Raw genomic sequence first — 21,342 nt, 5'->3', positions numbered from 1 at the left:
CGTTAAGAAGAAGAAGAAAAAGAAGGGTGGGGAGAAACGGTGCAGAGATGATTGTAAAAGAGAGTATTAGTTCAGTGCCTTGCTTTTTAACCCTCACCCACAAGCTTGTTTTGTGTTTTTTTTTACGTGCTCTCTTTCTAAAGAAAGATGCATTATATGCGTGTGTGTGGGAAAATGTCGTGGGGAAGGAGGAGGGGAAGCTGAGCAGAACCACCACATATCATTATTTTAGTTGATCGTTATCCAGTTAAGATATCACGATGGTGGTGAGAGAACGGGGTGGGGACACACACACAACTTTGTTTCATATGTTACAATAAACCTTCGCCATGAGGTAATAAAAGGTTAAAGAAACAATCATTTCATTTCATTTCATTCCGTGCACCGCCCAGGCTCTATCGACCATTGTCAATTTTAGCCATTGCCCGGATGAGGGGCTGGGCGATGTCGGGTGCTTTATTATGCATATAAAATATAAAATACATGACATTGAATATAAAAACACATTATTAAAAGAAACAATCAGATGAATTAAATTTATTCCACAGGCGTTAGGATACAATATTTCGTCTCTGATCGTAAATGTGTTAGAGCACACTAAAGCTGATGGCTAAAATTCTGACAAATCTAAATATCCACTCTTATTATAATAAGAGGTGTAGGTATTTTGATACAAGTCATACTTATTTGCTCACTAGTCGCACACAGTCCTGGTGTATCGTCAAAGAGGCAATTTACTACCATATTACTTCCGGAGAGGTGGCTCAAATGGTTGCTTTTTTATTGTATTGATGGCAGCAGAGACACCCTGTTGCTGTTGTGGTGGCCAAGTGGTCAAAGTGACGGAGTCCTTTAACGAACACTTTTCTTATCAGCGGTCCCGTGGGACAGGGCTTTAATGTATATCACTCCTCGTCAGCGGACACTCAATAGCGGGCATACTAAAACCAGGCAAACTCTAATTTTTTTTCTTCCTAACTCTATCAATTTTTAGTTGTAAACCGATAATTTATTATATTCAACTTAGCTTATTTAATCCCAAGCTCGTGTTGGTAAATAAGATAAATCATCAATTAATCAGGGCCGTCTTAAAAGCATCATGAGCCCCCGGGCCAAATGATTTTCATGACGTCCTACCTGAAAAATTCTCAAAAAATTCAACTACTCGTTTTTCTGAGGCCCCTCTTCTCTCGAGGTCCCCGGGTCGTGCCCGGGTGGGCCCATGCGTTAAGACGGCACTGAAATTAATTACTTAATTAACTGAACAGGACTGTGGTCCAGGTTGGTGAATTCGAACGATAATTATAGTTTTGTTTGTTGATAGCGCGTGAAGAAATCCGACATTACAAGACTGATAATGATGTTAAGAATGTTTATAACCTTCTTCACCCTTATTTTAATTTAATTTTTATCCCAAAATATATATCTGTAGGTGCATGTATTATGCACGGTATTAATAATTAATTGGTTTAATGAAGAGAAGAAAGGTTATAAATTTTTCCATATTTATCAAACTTTCCATTTTTATTTGGGAACTAAGCATAACCGCCAGTAAAAGTGATAAATGCAGTGAAATTTAATCAAAAATTGTTTATAGCGAGACGATTGGTGATTATGCATAACCACCCTGGTGTTGTCACAGTAACATTGTGGAGGTGTGTCTGGTGTTTCTGTCACAGTAACATATACATTTTAATGTATAAGAACCAATTGCGACCGAAGACAAACGTCGTATAAATGTGAAAGTCGTATAAACGATGTTCTATTGTATATTGTACCTCCCCGTTAGCGGGCAAAATTTTTGGCCCGTTATTGAGAGGTTTTACTGCACAGTCATCCCCCCCCCCCCCGTATTCGTGGATTCCGTATTCGCGGTTTTTTTTTCCTTTATTGGAAAATTGTTTTTGTCAAAACTCGGCAATCGTCATTCACCTGTTCTGCCCCTCTGAATCCAACTCATATTTTCATAAAGAGTGGTTGATGACGTAAGCATTATCCAAACCACCCCCCCCCCTTTTCATCAAAAGTCAGCAAATCGGAAACTCCTTTCCGATGATGACGTAATACTTGAACGGTCCCTAAGGGCCGGAGACCGCAGCCTGGGATTTCAAAAGAAGTGTGGAAAAGACTTGCGGGACAAGTAAGAAGAAGTTGGCATGTTGAAGCGGAATAGATTTGACAATGGTCTAAATACTTGATGATATGAAGAAGAAAAGGCAAACTGAAATCACAATGTTCTTTCAGAAAACATTGCAAACAATTGCGGCGCTCTCTTTTACATTCCCTTCTACCTCTGTGTCACCCTGCTCTTTCTCATAATGTTCAATAAATAATATATATAAAAAAAACCTATGGTTTCGGTTATTCGCGGTTCCCCGTAACGTAAGCCCCGCGAATACGGGGGACGACGACGACTGTACATACTTTTGTAAAATACGCGGTTTCATTAACTTAAAAAATTATCGTATCATCAGGTAAACGAGCCGAATTCAGGAAAATAGCCTGAGAATAACCATAACTTTCACGTAGAATATTTTTCTCTGCCAAAAATCAATCTAAAACTCAACCCATTCCAGGTTTGCTCGTATATAAAAGATGCTACTGATCATGTGCTCTTTACTTTGTCGATAAAGTAAGTGAAACCTGCGAAAAGAGAAAAATTTTCAGTTTTTTAGTTCTGTGCGCAGTGCTTTGGGACCCTCTACGAAAGATTTGGAAACATTCATCACACACTGTATTTCGTTTTACATTACATGTTTAGAATGAAGGGACAGTTTCAATCTTTTCGATTTAACTAGTTTTGTTTCTATAACTGAACCTTTCGATTTCTTATAGTCAGACCTCGGCATAGTAACGTCCCCAGTGCTGAGTAGAAATGACTTCATTGTTGAAGTGACTCGATAACGAATAAGTCAAATCTTCTGATGATGTTGCAGGGGCCTTTGAAAACTAACATTATAAGCGGGTTGACGTCAAAAGTAAAATACGTTAAACCTAGGTCACTGTATTCAAATTTCCAATCTAGATACCGTAGAATGTATATTTGTTCACCTATTGTTCACTTTATTGACCACAGCTCACGCTGATCCAAAGGAGAGTGATGGGGGCGATCGCGCCTACCAAGACCCACAAATATAATGGAAAATAATGCTTCTGTCCGTAACATACGGGACATATATTAACCGTACACCCTTTACTCTTACTAATTCTCCATCCCTGACATGGGATAGCCCTGGATAGACACCTATTAATCACTCGGTTTTTTTTCGACGAATGCTTATAAGTAAATTTTCCATTCAATGAATTTACCGGACACGCTGTAGGATGGATGTCTCAGTATTAGCCAGCGAAATTTTGTGAGAAGATTAAACTGCCTACAACACAACACTTACGCTGAACATTCCAGAATCTTTAGGATACCCGCAGACATTGTAATATATTCAGGCCTTCCAGTACTACGGCGATTCCGTAGTCAAGGGACTCAATCAGCAGTGGTCCACATAATATATCTTTTTTTTTTTTTGAAACCGAGCACAACTCAGGTCTATCGCCATAGGCAATTTACTACCTAGTGAGTTGTGCCGGAAGTGTAAGTGTGTGTACCTAATAGTCTGAGTGCGTATCTAGTGTTGTGTATGATTTTTCAGTGCTGCCATCTATATCTCAGAAGTGATGTGTGTGATGTGTAGTGACTGAATATTTGTACTGTTTGTAGGACTGTTGCTCTCTGTGGCGAGACTTTTTAATGGGGAGATCGGCTCGCATTTGCGCCTCAAAGTTTGTCAACAGCACATATCTGTCAATTTTAATACATTATCCTTTAATACATTAATTGGGTGATGCAAAATGAACACAGAAAAATATTGTTTATTAATGGCTTGATAACACGTTGATGACGGCAGGTACAGATTAATGAACGTATCTTTTAGTGGAAATAATTTTATTTTTTAGCGGGTAGAAAGGGTTTTCTTCAGTAAGGTACCTATTTCTTTGTTCCCGATTTAAACTATTTTCGATGGAACTGATATGCTTTGTGATATGATTCATATTCAAATATTCAAATAGATCATCTAGATTTAGGCATTCGATGTCCTCTAGGTTAGCGAAAATCTTTAGGTAACAATTTTTAATTTATGCAAGACTTCATTCAATATATATTAGCCCGTTTCAGAGCTTATTCATTTTAAATATGATACACGTGAGGTACCAAGTAATTAAGAAAAAAGAGAGCATATATAATCTCTACTCTATGGTTTTATCTCCCTGTTCTTCACCAACAAAATCTCTCGGGAATCTGACAGATGTTGAACAAATGAATCCAAAGCTCAACCTATTCCCCAGGTTCGGTCGTATAAATAAAAGATTCTTCTGATGGTGCACCTTTACTTGTCAATAAGGTAAGTGAAACCTGCGAAAAGAAAAATGTTCAAGTTTGTAGTTTTGTGCACCGTGCTCTTCTGCGCGACTCTTGTCGCTAGCAGTTTAGTTGGAGGCTACATCGACAGGGACATAGAGGATGAGGACGTAGCTTTTGCCGCCAAGTTTGCAGCTCAAGCCCTCGGAGTTCAGTTCAAGACACCCTATCATGCCAAGCTGACCAAGCTGAGGAAAGCCCAATCTCAGGTAAGCAGATCCTCAGTTCTTTTTCGTGCTTCGGTTATATGGAAATCTGACGTAATTCAGTTAATCGGTAACTAAGGATCTGTGAAAGGCAGTAACCATTGATTTCATCCGTTTTTTTTTTAATTCTCAAATAATTCCCACGAAACTCGAGACTTTCTGTTATAGACAATTATTAGATTATCTCATAATAATTAAATACAATGAATATACTTCTTTAATAGTGGGTTTCTTTAATGTGAGTTTTCCGTGGTTTTTTTTCTGTACATTCTAGGTTGTTGCTGGCGTCAACTACAAATTGAACGTTATCGTAGGCCTCACTACCTGTAAGAAAGCCGAAGTTGATTACGAAAAGATTGAGGAGTGTGAATACCAAGACAACGTCGTGAGTATTCTGGCGTTGCTATTATATATATTATAAATTAGAAATATATAAACCGTTTCAATGAACCGGAAATCCAAGATTAGTAACTGACATTCATTTCAACTGTAAATTTGATATTTCAAAAAATTATTTTGACAATATCGGATTAGTTTATTCAAGAATTACACATTCGATCAGTTGAATGATTATATAGGAATCAAGGTGAATTGTTTTTTTAAATTGTGAATGTTTCTTTCCGATAATACGCATTCCGGTTTGAGATAAAGTAGAAATCGGAAATTTTAAGCTTCGAGAAAAGACAATTGTCTTTCTTTAAATATTGCAAAATAATGCAATGATATTACGAAAAGATCGGAAAAAATTTTTCTTTTATTAATTATATTTTTTTTGATAAGTAACTATTTCAATATAAAAGAGAATACTTACTTTTTCGTAAAATTTGTTTCATCCACAGAGCACTTACCGCAAATGCGAAGTTGTCATCTTCAGGGACTTGAAGGGTAACCACCGTTTGTCAAGACACGCCTGCATTCTTGCCAGTCGCAGTGAGATCTAAACAAATGTAGTTCGAAGAAGAAGAAACTGCAATCCACGAAAGATTTGAAATTTATTCATCATAATCCATTTCGTGATGCATTACATGTTTAGAATAAAGAAATCGTTTCAATCTTTTCGATTAAACCCGTTTTGTGTCGGTAATTGAACCTTTCGATTCCTTTTGCAGTCAGACCTCGGTTAAACGTCGTCCCTGGCCACCGAATAAAAAGACTTCATCGGTGAAGTGACTCGATAACGAATGTCAAATTTTCTAAAAATGCTGCTGGGACTTTTGAAAACAAACATTATATGACGTTAAAAGTGATTGACGTTATATCGAGGTCATGCTGTATTCAAATTATCTATCCAGATACTGTAAAATATACATTTGCTCTTATATTGGCCACGACTCTGAAAAAAAAAAAGATAGATTTTGTCGACGGGGAGAGGTAAAATATTTTTCCAGGTGTTTTTTTGTTAAAGGTTAATTCATGCAAATGCATACTGCGTCATCGCCAAATCCTTGTTTCCGCTGTATCGGAGGTAGCAGACTCGTCTGCTATACCCTAGTTGCGGCACTTGTGGGGGTTTTGGTCGGTCTGAGAGAGGTTTTTCCCCATTGATTCAATATTGTGCATGGATATAATAAATGTCGACTTATCCGCATGTAGGGTATCGTCAGTACTTTGTGATATAATTCATATTCAATTAGATCAACCAGACCTATAGATTCGGGTATTTTCTATGTTCTCTAGGTTAGCAAAAATGATTAGATAAGTTTTTTATTTATGGAAGATTTAATTCAAATATGCCGATTTAGAGCTTATCCATTCTGAATAAATAAGATACGTTTGATTTAATAAATAAGTAAAAAAAAACTATAATCGATATTCTGGTTTTATCTCCCTGTACTTCACAAACAAAATCTCTCGGGAATCCGACAGATGTTGGAAAAATCAATCCAAAGCTCAACCCATTCCCCCATTTGCTGGCATATAAAGGATGCTGCTGATTATACGCTCTCTTACTTGTTGATAACGTAAGTGAAACCTGCGAATAGAAAAATGTTGAAGTTTGCAGTTCTGTTCACCGTGCTGTTCTGCGCGACTATTGTCGCTAGCCAGCTTCCTGGAGGCTACGTCGACAGGGACATCGAGGATGAGGACGTGGCTTTTGCCGCCAAGTTTGCAGCTCAAGCCCTCGGACTTCAGTTCAAGACACCCTACCATGCCAAGCTGACCAAGCTGAGGAAAGCCCAATCTCAGGTAAGAGGATAACAGTTTTTTTTAATAATCAGTTGGATAGAAATCTGACGTGATTTAAATGTTCATCAGCTAAGGCTTTGTGTAAGGCATCAGTAACACAGTCTGTCATTCTAACTCTAATCGTTTTGTTTATCCTAAAATATTTCCCACGCATTCGAAGTTTCTGTTATAAACAATAATTTGATTATTTCCGTCAGGCGGGATTACACTATAAAGGTTTGATAAAAGATCTTTTACAAATCTTGAACCCCCCCCCCCCCCCCCCCCCAATCAATAAGCCTATTGACCACATTCGCTCGAATGAAACCGATGCAGGTGGTTATACTTTTCAAGTTTTATAAAAGAACTTTTTATCAAACTTTTTATAAATATAAACCCGGCCAAAGATCAACATCGGATTTTTTTGAGGGATGATCGAATTTAACAAGATTTATGTTCTTTGTTAGTCTGATGTTCTTTTTCGTTCTAATGACCACGTTCAGTCTTTGACACCTGAAGGTGTACGCAGTGAGAGGCTCATGCCCCTTTTCCAAGACGATCAAAATTAAAATTTATTTTTTGAATATTTTTGTTAAATAATTAAAATATCGAAGAAAATACCTTTATACGCTATCTTAATCATTCTCTGGTTATTTAGAAAGCTTTTTTTTAAGGTTAGTAACTGGAAATTGTCAGGAAGAAATTCATTGTGGCTGCTTTCCCCACAAACCGGTGTGTCCCTTCATTCCACTAGTCGATCTTGCATACGTTTCTGGACACCGGTGCCGATAGCCTTTGCGTTGGTTTTTGGAATAAAAATATAGTCATGTGATAATATTCAATCTGCGAAATAGTACATAGATGTTCATTATTGCGGACTGATATAGTAGAGAAAAGAATAGTTCTGTCTCCTGCAGAGGGTAGGCAGACCTGAGCACGCTATTCACACATTACAAAAATTCGTGCATTTGCCATTTTCTCTTCAAAATATGGGAGACGCACCTGTATAACATGAAACAAGCACAATTCTAACACAGTGTTGCTCAAACTTTGTCACTCGTGGCTCTCTTGTCCTATTCATGGTTCATTGCGACTCCTCAGAATAGCTTAGTAGATATTGTGCATTCATAAAGAACCTCTTCGAAGCATAAATGATTTACACAATATTAATTAATAATTTATATACGCAACACACACAATATTTCAGTTCGTCGCGACGCCTCTGACAAAAATTGGCAACGGCCCTAGAAGCCATAACGCACTGTTTGAGAAACACTGCTGTAAAATCATAAATACATAAAATGTATATATACAGTCGAATCCCGTTATAACGAACTCCAGAAGATCAGAGAAATGACTTCGTTATAACGAAGGAATTTCAGGTTTTTGCATTGTTCCGATGTAAACGTATCTGGGGTGTTAGAAAAGTGTTAGTTAAAACAAGATTTTCTCTATAACGGTATTCGTTAAAACGGGATTCGACTCTACACACAACACGTTCCGGCATGTTACAGGTTCGTTAGAAATTCCACAGATGAGAATGTTTAATAACTTTTTCAACTTTGTGAATAGATCATTTTTCCACAGATTTACAAAAAATTTCAAAACTTTGGAATGATTTTGTTTAATTTTCATATTTTCATACTAATTTTCTGTAACGTAACTTTTTTATTTTCTCCCCTTTTTGTACGTTCCAGGTTGTTGCTGGTACCAACTACAAATTGAACGTTATCGTAGGCCTCACTACCTGCAAGAAAGCCGAAGTTGATTACGAGAAGATTGAGGAGTGTGAATACCAAGACAACGTCGTGAGTATATTACACGAATTATTATTATTATTTTCTAATTCAATGGACCGAAAATCAAGCAGTTAATAACTAACCGATTAATCAATTTCAAATATCAATTCAAAAAATTTGTCAAACAATATACGAATCAGATAGTTTAAGAATTACACACTCAATCAACAGAATGAATATATGGGTATGAATAGATAATTATTTATTTTGTTCTTTACCAAATGTGAAAGCTCTTTTTTTTAAATGATGATAGTCTTGGTCTGAGATAAAATAGAGTATGAATCAAACAAGTTTTGAACGTTCGAGATATTTTGCATTATAATGTAACGACATTTCAAAAAGATTGGGCAATTTATTCAATTATTTGTCATTGGATAAACATCGATTCCGATATAAATGAGAGTAATTCATTTTTTGTTACATTTGTTTCATCCACAGAGCACTTACCGCAAATGCGAAGTTGTCATCTTCAAGGACTTGAAGGGTAACCACCGTTTGTCAAGACACGCCTGCATTCTGACCAGTCGCAGTGAGATCTAAACAAATGTAGTTTGAAGAAGAAACTGTAATCCACGAAAGATTTGAAATTTATTCACCATAATCAATTTCGTGATGCATTACATGTTTAGAATAAAGGGACAGTTTCAATCTTTTCGCGATTCAATTCGTTTTCTTTACTTAACTAAACATTTCGATTCATCTTTTTTTTCTTCAGACGTCGGTATAACGCTGGGAACCGAATAAAAATGATTTCAATGAAATTTTTAACACGGTTAGACAAGCAATTTTTTTTTTCATTTTTACTGATTAACGTGTTGAATTTATGAAAGTCGAAGTTTTTTCTCGGATGATAAAAATATCATAATTGAAATGACGTTATAACGAGTATGCCAAATTTGCTAATTATGCTGCAGGGACCTTTGGCAATTAACATTACAAGCCACTTAAATAAATGTTAAAAATGATGGACGTTATACTGAGGTCTAATATACAATATATTGAAATCCAATATATATGAGGACATTATACTGAAGTCTATTGGCCACGACCACTTGAAAAAAGAAAGAAAAAAAGGAAAGGCTTTTTTGCCAATTTTTGCTAATTTTTAAAGTTGGTGATATTTTAATTTATGCACATGCATACTATATCATTGCCAAATGAGGTATTTTTTCTCTACATTACCTTCATTACAAACCGATGCATCGATTTGTGATTACATCATGATTTCATCATCATATGATATTATGAAACGTCGAAATAACACTGTAGACATCAAAAACCTAAATGTATGAGATTAAAAAACACGAATTGGATCTATTAAAATTTACCGAATTATGTGGAATCCATAATCAGTTCAAAGAAAACAGATAATACGTATAGAATCATTAAATGCTAGGTGAAGTAGCTGAGGCTAAGTAAGTTCTGGGAGTAAGGACAATGGACTAAGGACCTATATGTAAACGTCGTATATAAAAAATGAACAAACGTGACCTCTTGAAGTAGAAGAGTCCGCAAATCATATGTAGTCAGCCATACAAGTGATTATAATACATTCAAAATCAGGTCAAATTCAGAAAACTATCATTTCAGTATTCGGAAATCATCGGAAAAACATTCCAAAAGAAGAAAAAAGAGGAAAATAAATATGCAATGTTTATATGTAGTAGTAGTGTGTTTTTCTCACAGGGGTTATTGCGGCCATTCGCGTTTCTTGTTTTCATCTTTGTCAGAGACATATGCTGGGTTATTTCACAACTATTCAAAGAAGTGTTTACAGGCGCGAAGAAGTTTCTGAAAGCAAAAAAAGTGAATGGCGAATGAAGAAATCATCAAGCGGTTTTTTGGACGGTTTTTAAACCTTTTAACAAAAACACCATATTATCTCAAGATAATATAAATATAAGGCGATAAAGTGTTTTTTGTCAGCTATTAGTTTATTTACTTAAATTCATGAAAAGCAGTATAGGCAAATATTTCATGTGACACCTGCAGGGATGTAGCGTGCCTTCTTGGGACCCTGGGCAACACCTCCTATAACTACATCTAGCTATAGATGGCGTTGCCCTGGGGCAGACTTCCCCCACTGAAAAAGTTATTATTATTATCCAAAATAAGAGTAAGTTTTTTGCTATTCCCCCCCCCCCCCGACCCATTCAGCTCAGGGCTTTGGAGCAGTGCCCCTGTTGCTCCAGCCTAGTTATGGGCCTGGACCCCAGTGTTTCTTGAAATTTTTTATTTTATTTTTGGCCCTCTTTCAATCTTCCTTTCGTATTAATCACACCACTCCATCCAGGAGCGAGCCCCTTCTTTTAACTCACAAAATAGGAGTTTGAGTAAATTTACAATGTAAATTTTTGTTTTTTCTATGAAATCAATATTTCTTGCCCCCCCCCCCCCCCCCATCCGACAAAATTGCCAGTTCTGTCTTGTGGAGACCATAGTTCTGCTTAAAAGCAGTCAGCTATTTCCATGTTTTGTTTGCACAACCTAAACTTGTTTTAGAACCTAGCTAACTTGAGTAAAACCTTTTCTGTTAAACGTGGTTTCTGGTAAACTTGTTTTATAATAATGTAATTTTAAAAATTAATAGAAAAATTATAAATTTTTCAATTTTAATTATTTATCTGAATTGTTTTCCGAGTTTATTCGTGAGTCTCGGAATCCATATTCTGCAGAACTTGGACATTTTGGACATTGAGAACTTTAAAAGAATTGCTCTTTCTAAAATATTCAACTCTTAGTAATGCAGTCGAATCCCGTTTCAATGAATACTATTATATCAAAAAAATCTCGTTTTAACGAACCCTTTCCTAATTTCTCAGATAAGTTTACATAAGAACAATGCAAAAACCTGGAATTTCTTTATAACGAAATTTCTTTATGACGAAGTAATTTGCCCGGTCTCTTGGCGTTCGTTATAGCGGGATTCGATTGTAATTACAGCCCGGAAGTTTAGGCCAAATGCCAGTAATGTCTTTTTTTTGCCTATTTTTAAACTCTTTTTTGTAAAAAACCCATTTTACAATTTTTCCTGCCATAATTACCTATTTCATCATTTTTTTATTTCATGCGTAAATTTCAGAGCTAATATTCAGTAGAACGTGGATATTTTGAGCCATTGAGAACAAAGGAATTGCTCTTTTTAAAATTGTTCAACTCTTTGTATTAATTATTATCAGAAAGGAGCCCGAGAGATAAGAAACGTGTTGCCATGAATTAACGTTGATTCGAGCGGTTGGTGTTAGACATGAATGTTTTGTTTCAAATGAACGCAGCCTATGTTTGAGAAAATTTAGAAGTTCGTTTCTGCACATGCGTTACATAACATGTCTTGCTCATGCATCTGACTGCATTCCATATGTATAGCTGACCGATGACGGTTCCAAGAGGTCATCAGTTATTGTCATGGTTTACACAAGGCGGAGTCGGAGCAGACAGAACCCCATTTTTTTTACACCATAAATGCATTGCAAACTGCAATGGCAAGTTATTTTACATTTATATTTAGTAATAACTGATTTTGATTAAGCTGATCAGAGCCGCTTTCGAGGGTGTGTGAAAGGTGCAGTCGTACCGGGTCCCATCAACGCGTGAAGGAGTCCCGCTTATGTGGGAAAGAATGTTTTTATTTTTTTTATAACAACAAAACAAGGTTGCTACTATTACTACTAAACCACACATGCACCTCGTCCATACTCCTTTGCGGAACTTCTAACGAATTAGACTGTGCATGTACATATAGTGAACCTGACGTGAAGTGTGTTTCAGTGTAATTCTTGTTATGTGTAGTGCTGCCATCTGCCATCAGTTTTTCTAACCATGAGTGAAGTACTAATGATTGAATAACTATTTCGTTGTAGGCCTGTTGCTCTCTGCGGCGATACTTTTTATTGGGAGATCGGCTCGCATTTACGCCTCGAATTTTGGGAAAAAAAGGTAGCTGTGCTTCAGCTATAAAATTGGTAATGGATATTTCTAATGAACAAGAATTATTCGTAACGCAAAGAAGACCCACGATCATTTTCTCTACGGGCTTCGCGACTGATAACGATGGCCCTGGAATCAATCTAATCCTGTGGTTGACATCTTATTTTTTGGCATTAATGGAATTTTTTGGCATTAATGGAATTTTTTGATCATTGGTATTATTTGGTCATTTTGGTATTATCCAAATTCTACTATAATTGAAAGAGTAGTAGTAATAAGTGAAACTTCTTTTTAGACAGTTTTCGGACTCTTAATATTTTAGCTTTAAGTTATTTTGTCTTTCTCCCTGTAATTATAAATGGATTTTTTTCCTGTGCTTTTTGCCTGCCTATATCTAACCATTTTCAGTGCCTGAACTTCCTGGCCCGTTGTTTTAACACAAAGCAACAGTTTGAAACCCAATTACAGATTGCAGTAAAAAAAACCCCACAGAATACGAATAAATGATAAAATGCAACAAAATACAAGAGTAAAGTAACAAAAGTTACATAAAACACAAAACTATATGCAAAGATATATACAACGCAGTCACAACAAAAACCTTCTAAAGTAGGTAGCAGACGAATGAAAAATATCCAGATGCCGAGGAAGCTCATTATAAAATTTAGAAAATATGTTTACAGCACAGTATTTACCAATATTAATATAGAATGACTTGAGGCAAATAAGCAATTTAGTCTTGTATTGTGGCAGTTAATACTAAAACGCATTTTCTTAAGAATGGATATACAATCAATATAGTTATTCGACAGTTTCTTGAAAAAACAAGGTAATGAACAAGTAATCTCTGCTTGATAATTTTACAGCTACTCCAATGATAAATTTATAGCTTATTCTATCACCGTGGAGAAGCTATATTTACTTAATTACATGTTTTTCCTATATAAATTCCTATAGACGAAAAATAGCTTGCTTGTAAAGGTTGATTTAAAATCTCGAGCATTACATTATACGTTTAATCAAGTAATTGCCATTGTAACTTACACGATTGCCTTAATAATTATTTAGCATTTTGCTCACATTGGTCACTGGAATAAATTCTCATGAATCGACATATTTTCTGTTACGTATAGTTATTATTAGGCTGACGTATTTTCTAATATCCAAGAGCCAATTTAGAAAGCAACGTAATCCAATTTGATCATAAAAATGTTGGGTATTAGGATGCATGCGAAAACAAAACTGTGTCAACAAAACGGATAGAAATCGGTTTGCTCAGCTGAGCGAAATCCTTTTAGTAGATAACGAGATCAAGTCGCAATAGGTGAGATGAGGACCAAACATTTTTTACAAATCCATCCACGAAGTCACCACCATGCACCAAAAAACTGTGGTCACCGGTGTCCTGTTTTTCCTGTTATTTGAATTATTCGCGACTGGTCCTTCGGCTGGTCTCGCGGTCGACGATGACGTAAGGGACTCGGACATGCTCGATGACCAAGTGTTGCTGGCGGGAAGGTTCGCCGCGAACGAAATCGACAAGACATTGAATACGAAAAACCATTACGTACTGAAGAGCGTGGACTATGCTCAAACGCAGGTCATTTTCCTGTTATTATTATTATTTTTTAGTTAGAGCGATGAATAAGAAGTTATTAACCATTTTGTAAAAACAAATGCCCTTGATATTCAGATATCGACCTCAGAACTGAGCACACTCGTGAGAAAAATTCAATTTACCACAAATAAGAAAGTTGAGTAAAACGGCTGTAACGATACTGTACTATTCTTTTTTGAAATGCTAAATTTAAAAAAGTGGCATCCTTCGCAGAATCTTCTTTGGACGTATATATTAATTGATAATGCTAAAAAAGGGAGCTACAAATAATTTTCCCACCTCGTAAATTTGCTTTTTCTTTTTTTCAAGTGTTATTTACAGTATATGTACTATAGAAATTATAGGGGTCGAAGAAGTTGTTATTTTCCCATATAGGCCATAACACATTTATCTCTTCTTTCTTCAAACCGAGCATAACTCCGGTCTATCACCATGGGCAATTTACTAAGGAATGCGTTTTGCCGGAAGTGTGAGTGTGTACCTAACAGTCTGAGTACGTATATAGTTTTGTGCGTGAATTTTAAGCGCTGCATCTATATTTAAAATTTTGAATGAAGTTTATTGATTCAATATTTGTGCCGTTATAGGCCTAATGGTCTCTGTGGTGAGACTTTTTAACGGATTTTAACGCTCGCATTCGAACCTCGAAGCTGGGAACCACAATAAAAACCAACATCAGCCGACCATCACTGCGGCGGCGGGGCTCGAACCCGGGTACTCGAGTCCGTCACTATGACCACTCAACCACCACAGCGGCCGTAACATTTATCCATTGACTACTTGATCATTTTTATCGCACCACGTTCATTTTCTGTGCAACTAAGCTAAATTAGACCAAACCAAAAAAAAACAACAACAAAAAACACAAAACAAACCAACCATGTGTGGCGGGGTTGGTTATTAGACCAGGATTAGACCGCTATCACCAGACTTGAACATGGTCCCCGCTCTGCCCCCCAACTTAAGCAGTTTGATGGACCACGCTAGGAGAACTTTTCAGCCATTAGTCTGGCGAGGAATTCCCGCAGGAAACTGCAGCACGACTGAAAAAACGAAATTGAGCGGGGAAATCAAGATTAGACCGGGACGTACCGTTTATTGCCAATTCTGAACTGCAGCATTCGATTTTTTTTGCCTTATTTACACTTACTGAGAAGTTGCTGAGGTAACCCCTCGGTGTGGAACTCCCTAATAGCTATCTTTTTCTGTGGTCATGTCGTTGTCGTTTCTGTTGTACTTCCGAGTCAGGAAAGCTTACCCAAAACCTGAAAAATTTCACGTGGTTATTTTTCGTGAATTTCTTTTGCGCCTGATATCTATGGAGATTGTAAATATTGTTTATAAATAGTGACCAGACTTACTGTTCCGTCAAAAAAATACAAAAACAAAAACCTAGAATCATATCTGATAAGCATATATTTTGGCTCTGTGGTTCCCGGCTTCGAAGCGCGAATGTGAGCCGATGTCCCCCTTTAAAAAATTTCGCCACATAGAGCAATAGGCCTACAATGGTACACTTATTCAATCATCAAACGGCAGCACTACGCGCAACAAGCACTGCACACTCCACGTTAGGTCCACAACACGTACACGCACATTTCAACATGTATCAATCCATGCCGTATCAATTCCTTAGAAATTTCGCAGAGGAATGCAGACGAGGTGCATGTGTGGTTTAGTAGTAGTAGTAGTATATATTTCGGCACTGTGGTTTCCAATCCGAAAAACTATACAGGAGAATATTATTTAACATCTCCAGGGGTGGTATAAAATAATAAAAAAAATAAGACTTATGTGTTCCAGGAATTCAGTTGGAATAATTATACCCATATACCCCCTCATTTAAGTTGCCACAAGATACTAAAAATCCTAATCTTAACCGGTCTGAACAAAGGAGATTCGTTTTTGATTCGTAAAAAAAATAAGCTTTATTAACAGTAAACATGAAAAAAAAAGAGGTTAGTATAGGCTGACCATATTTCCTCGAGAGAAATACGGGACATCGGGATTCCAAATACGGGGAAATACGGGACATCGCCAATTATCGCCAAAAACGACACCAAAACCAAACAAAGTTGCTAAATATTGTTGCAATTACGGAAAAATCACAATGGCGGGAAATGATGCATTACTGCAAATTGCAGTGGATTGAAATGTATTCCACGGAAAAAAAAAACGTTTACCAAGGCAAATGTGGGAGATTAATATCCCATATATAGTTGTAACTATCATAAAATAATTTGAGTTGAAAAATAATTTCAATCTTCGACTTTAATAAAAAATAAAAATTGAAGTAGGCTTCGTGTGAAATACGGGAAAAACCGGGACACTTTTGCCAAAAAGTCGGGACGGCCAAAAAAAGAGAAAATACCGGGACTGTCCCGGGAAATACGGGACGTATGGTCACCCTAGGTTAGTAACACTGCATGATATGGAAAGGAAAAGTAAAATCCACAAAGGAAAAGTACTGAATATATTCAATTCATTGAAAACGAGATTGTTATGGTTTTGTTGTGCCGATTACGAACCTTAGGAAGAAAAAAGTTGGTTGTCTCCTGCGGAAATTGAGTCCAGAGGTCCTCTTGCATACCGGACAACTGAGAGAGCTACCTATATACAACAGAAACACAAACTTCCTTTCTTTATAGTTTCTATATGGGTAGCGTACGTGCCCGGTATGCAAGAGGTCAATTCAAGAAGGAAAGACATCTGGTTTTTTTCTTCCCATAGTTTCTATCGGCCTAACAAATAGGGCCGTAGCTAGGCTGGGGCAACCAGGGCGCTGCCTCAGGGCCCCGAGCCGTATGGGGCTTCACAAAAATGTATACTTATTTTGCATAATTTTTCCTTTTTTAATGGACACCAAGAAAATGTCTGCCCCGGTGTAACTACAAGATACGTTACGGCCCTAACAACAACCCAAGTCAAACATCTCTTTCCCAGTTTGGTTGCCTTGAAGGTTCTTCCAATAAATCTCAAATCCTTTCAGGTTTTCTTGAAATCCCCAGTTTTTCTGGCGTGAGAACTTGCTTCTGGATCGAAAGACAGAAAAATTTCAACATCTTGTGGTCTATTGCGCTAAAATAGTTTTGTAATAGTTTTGAAACAAAACTAAACAGTATGGCAAATATATAGGGTGTATAACAAACAGGGCGTATGACATTTTACTGGTTGAACCGTTGATCCTAGAGGTATACTTCCAATTTGAAAAAATTTCCGAATATCGTGTAGTACTCAGATGTGCCACTCATGTTTCAAGTAGTTGTATAAGTGATAGTTGTAAAATAAAAAAATTAACTTTCTATACAGTTCACGTGTACCCAAAACCCGAATTAGAAAGTTTTTGCTCTTCCTCTCCTGATGCCAACAACAGGAGTCTCGTTTTTAGTTTCATGTTTAGATTCCTAAAGCCAGTCAACTGTCCAATTAATTTCTCCGAGCGTTACCCGCAGTGCCCACTTTTTTTTGGATATGCGCGCGTTTTTTCCATTTTTTCTTGGAAGTTTGAAATATTAAAATATTGTTTTTATAGAATATTTTTTTTATAGCTCGAATGTGTCGCGACGTAATGTGACACCCCAAAAGTGGGGTGTCATAATGTCCTGTGACTAAAAGAAATGCTGTCGATGGATTTATGTGGAACCATAGTAGTAGAACCTTTGCTAAAAGATATACGAGTAATAAAACAGATGCATCTTCGCAAGGGAATCGGAAATCGAAAAAAAAAAAAGCGATGGGGATGGGATGCAGCTTTGCAAAACATAACAAAGATAATAGTAATAATAATCTCAGACCTTGAAATTTAATTGTTCAACTCCATCTAGCGATGAGATAATTAAGTAGAAGAATGGCTGTACAGATGGCAGCACATGTATGACAAATTATTTCTTCATATCTAAAAGTTTGTGCGTCAAATGCCGTCGTAGGCACCACGATTACGTCTGGCAGCGACGGCAAATGCCGTCGTAACCACTCGACTGGTTAAGAATTCCTTTCATTTCCAAAAGGAGTCTTTACCAAGCTGAATTCTTCTTCTTGCTTCTTCCACCATTTATTATGCAACTTCCTAAGTAATTGAATTTGTCCATTATTTCAATGTTTTCATTTTATAAAGTGAATTATTTCCTTCTTTTTTTATCAAAAATCATGATTTTGTTTTCTTGCTCACTTAATACTTGATAAACGACATCACACTAAAATGAAGATGCCATATTGTAATAATTTCCATTGCAAGATAATCTGTTCTATTTACAGCGCTATCACACAATTATGCTTAGATTTTCATCTCAAAAGCGCATCGGACACGAACTTGAAAATATTCATTGAGTTCGTTTGTAAGGTTATCGATTTTGAAGGCAATGACGTATATATATCATATCGTTCCAGATAATTTCTCTCACAAGTCCTTGAAATGAGCAGAGAATGAAACAAAATGCATGACATCACAGCTTTATTCCACGGAACAGGTACAAACGCTACAAAACAGGAGTATTCCAGTTTTTATAGACATGCAATTTTCGAGAAATTTCTGCTATGGTTCAGGCGTTTGGTGGCGCCACCGTCCGGCCGAGGAAGCCTTCCGGAATGTTCCAGACCAATCGCGTGATCTCCTTCCCCTCCTCATGGTCCCGCCAACTTAAGGGGCCTTCGACAAATTGCGCAAAAACATAATTTGCGTAACAATATTATTCATCCACGTTTACTTACCTTTGAGGAAGAGGAAAATGAAAATTGTGCTTGGCGTTTCAAATATTCAGTTTTGCGACAGATATTTTATTCCACTACCAGGCACATACGGAAGTAATAAATAGTTACATCATTTGCTGACACAATATGAAAATGAAGTTTCTCATAAAAATAATTTGTGATTTTTTAGGGGGTAGCTGCAGTACAGTACTACAATTACTTCATGATCTTGAGTCTGGAGGAATCCAACTGTGAGAGGGGCAAAGAAACTCCGAGTGATATGAGAGAATGCGAAAGTCTCGAAAACGTAAGTATATGATTCATATTACTGGAGATGTGTGTGTTTGTGTGTTTGATGTATTTTCATTAATTAGATTCCAATATTTGAGATTATTACTGCTTTACTATTATTACTGCTATTATTACTACTATTATTACTACTTATTATTACTACTTATAATTACTGCTATTATTACTACTTATTATTACTGCTATTATTACTACTTATTATTACTGCTATTATTACTACTTATTATTACTGCTATTATTACTGCTATTATTACTACTTATTATTACTGCTATTATTACCACTTATTATTACTGCTACTATTACTACTTATTATTACTGCAATTAATATATAATTATATTAATTGCTTGAGTTTCTTTAACGATATTTATTGATGTCTATCAAGGGAGTTATTATTTATAATTGACGCACGAGGAGATTTTTAATATTTCAAACTGCTTGAAATACAGTCAAACTCGGTTGTAACGACATCAAAGATTTCGCGAAATATTTGCGGTTGTAACCGAGGTAGAGGTTTTCGAAGACCCCTTTCTTTTCACTAGAGATGCAAGCAGATACTGCGCGATTACTGTGTATGAAGTTGTTGTTTCAATATGATTAAGATGACCATATTTGATCGAGGAAAATACGAGAAATAGGAATCATAAATACACTGAATATCACCGATTCTCGCCAAAAATACTTTCAATTGGTGACGAAATTGCCACGTATTGCTTATAGATAATTCTTGGCGAGAAATACAGTGCCACAGCAAGTCTGCAGTCATTTAAGATGTATTTTACGGAGGGGGCGGGGGAAATTTAGTTGAATATTTATAGCCATATTAAAAAAAAACACAGACGATTTATAAATTATGTAAAATATATCCAACGCCGATTCTCGTTGAAAATTATGAATCTTCGTTGGAAAAAATAAGACATTGAAAAGAAAATCAACAAGGTCAAAATTACTGGAAAATACGGGAATGTTCCCCGTATACGGGGCAATGAGCGAGTCGAAGCGTTAGCATTTAATGATTTTTTTTAACATTAGACATCAATAGAACAAAGACAAACATTGTCCCAATGTGATAAGCTCTAATTCTAGGGAATTTCTTGAGGGGGGGAAACCATGAAAACAGAAGCGATTAATGATGTTATTTCCAAGCATGGGCGGAATATATGGCCCCCCTCCCCCCAGTGTCAAAAAGGGAGTGGGCAGATCTAATGTATATGTTGTGTAGGAATTGACATCATCATCATCATCGTGCTCCCCCCCAGCAATAATGACCTCACCCCCCCCCCCCCAGACTTCCGAGTCTATCTCCGCCTATGTTTCCAAGGTGGCTGCATTTCCATCGACGTTATATGCGGAGCTCTAATTAGCTATATTCTCCAAGGGAGTCAGTCCGACGCAAATTATTGATGTTATATCCAAGGGTGTCGTTACAAACGGGATCATTATAACCGAGCTTGACTGTATGTTAAGAGTAGGCCTATTTATTCACTTTGGTTCATCTTATTGTATTCTTTCAGGGAGATTTTATGCAATGTGGAGCAGAAGTTGTCAAGGATCCTCAAGGAAAATACATACTCGAAAAAAAATCTTGTTGAGATACTTTGGAGCATCGAAACTCCATCACAAATTAATTAAGCAAACAATAAAGTATCATATAAGTACGATTTCTTTGTCTGATTCTAATTTAAAAAATTCATATTTAAGAAGTTATATTAGGATATTCTTTCAATCCCATTCGAACTCGAACGATTGTGCTTCCATGTCCTGCTCCTAGCCAGATCATGCCCCGCCCGCCGTTCTGTCTCGATGAAGAGATATAAGCAGGTGGGATGGAACAAGACCTGGGTAATGTTGGAAAATGTATGCATGTGTTGCGAACCTAACGTGAAGTTTGTTTCTGTGTAATGCATGTTACAGTGCTGCCAAGTGAAGTGTAATAATTGAATAATTGAACCGCCGTAGGCCTGTTGCTCTCTGCGGCGAGAGTTTTAACGAGGTGATCGCTCGAAGTTGGGAACCACAAAAAACCAACTTTAGCCAACTACCAATGTACCGCCGGTAGGGTTCGAACCCGGGTCCTCGCTATGTGAGCCACTGTCATCTTAACTACGTGAGCCACGGTGGCAATGTGTAAGTCCTTCACTGTGATCATTCGACCACCACAGCGACAGCTGCATCCATGTCCGGAAATCACATTATATTCCGTATATGCTGATTTCTT

General features: G+C 36.8%; 3 protein-coding genes across 3 annotated transcripts; all 3 read left to right on the top strand.

Annotated features, from left to right (window-relative positions):
• The first annotated feature begins 4,395 nt into the window (after positions 1–4,395).
• LOC149082241 (L-cystatin-like) lies at positions 4,396–5,686 on the top strand. Its single transcript, XM_089235746.1, has 3 exons — positions 4,396–4,623; positions 4,895–5,005; positions 5,460–5,686. The coding sequence occupies exons 1-3, from the start codon at positions 4,423–4,425 to the stop codon at positions 5,559–5,561; spliced, it is 414 nt and encodes a 137-aa protein (XP_089091872.1). The 5' UTR covers positions 4,396–4,422; the 3' UTR covers positions 5,562–5,686.
• Positions 5,687–6,574: 888 nt separating this feature from the next.
• LOC149082240 (L-cystatin-like) lies at positions 6,575–9,237 on the top strand. The gene is made up of 3 exons (XM_089235748.1): positions 6,575–6,807; positions 8,484–8,594; positions 9,024–9,237. The coding sequence occupies exons 1-3, from the start codon at positions 6,607–6,609 to the stop codon at positions 9,123–9,125; spliced, it is 414 nt and encodes a 137-aa protein (XP_089091874.1). The 5' UTR covers positions 6,575–6,606; the 3' UTR covers positions 9,126–9,237.
• Positions 9,238–13,829: 4,592 nt separating this feature from the next.
• LOC149082239 (uncharacterized) lies at positions 13,830–20,785 on the top strand. The gene is made up of 3 exons (XM_089236877.1): positions 13,830–14,112; positions 19,007–19,123; positions 20,639–20,785. Exons 1-3 carry the CDS (start codon positions 13,888–13,890, stop codon positions 20,714–20,716), a joined length of 420 nt encoding a protein of 139 aa, XP_089093003.1. The 5' UTR covers positions 13,830–13,887; the 3' UTR covers positions 20,717–20,785.
• Positions 20,786–21,342: the final 557 nt, after the last annotated feature.

Source organism: Pholcus phalangioides, unplaced genomic scaffold, assembly GCF_987345545.1.
Source record: "Pholcus phalangioides strain wild (caught in Gottingen) unplaced genomic scaffold, Ppha-v1.0 ptg000009l_1, whole genome shotgun sequence".
Taxonomy (NCBI): domain Eukaryota; kingdom Metazoa; phylum Arthropoda; class Arachnida; order Araneae; family Pholcidae; genus Pholcus; species Pholcus phalangioides.
The sequence above is the reverse complement of the archived record's forward strand: the minus strand, read 5'-3'. Positions and strand labels throughout refer to the sequence as shown.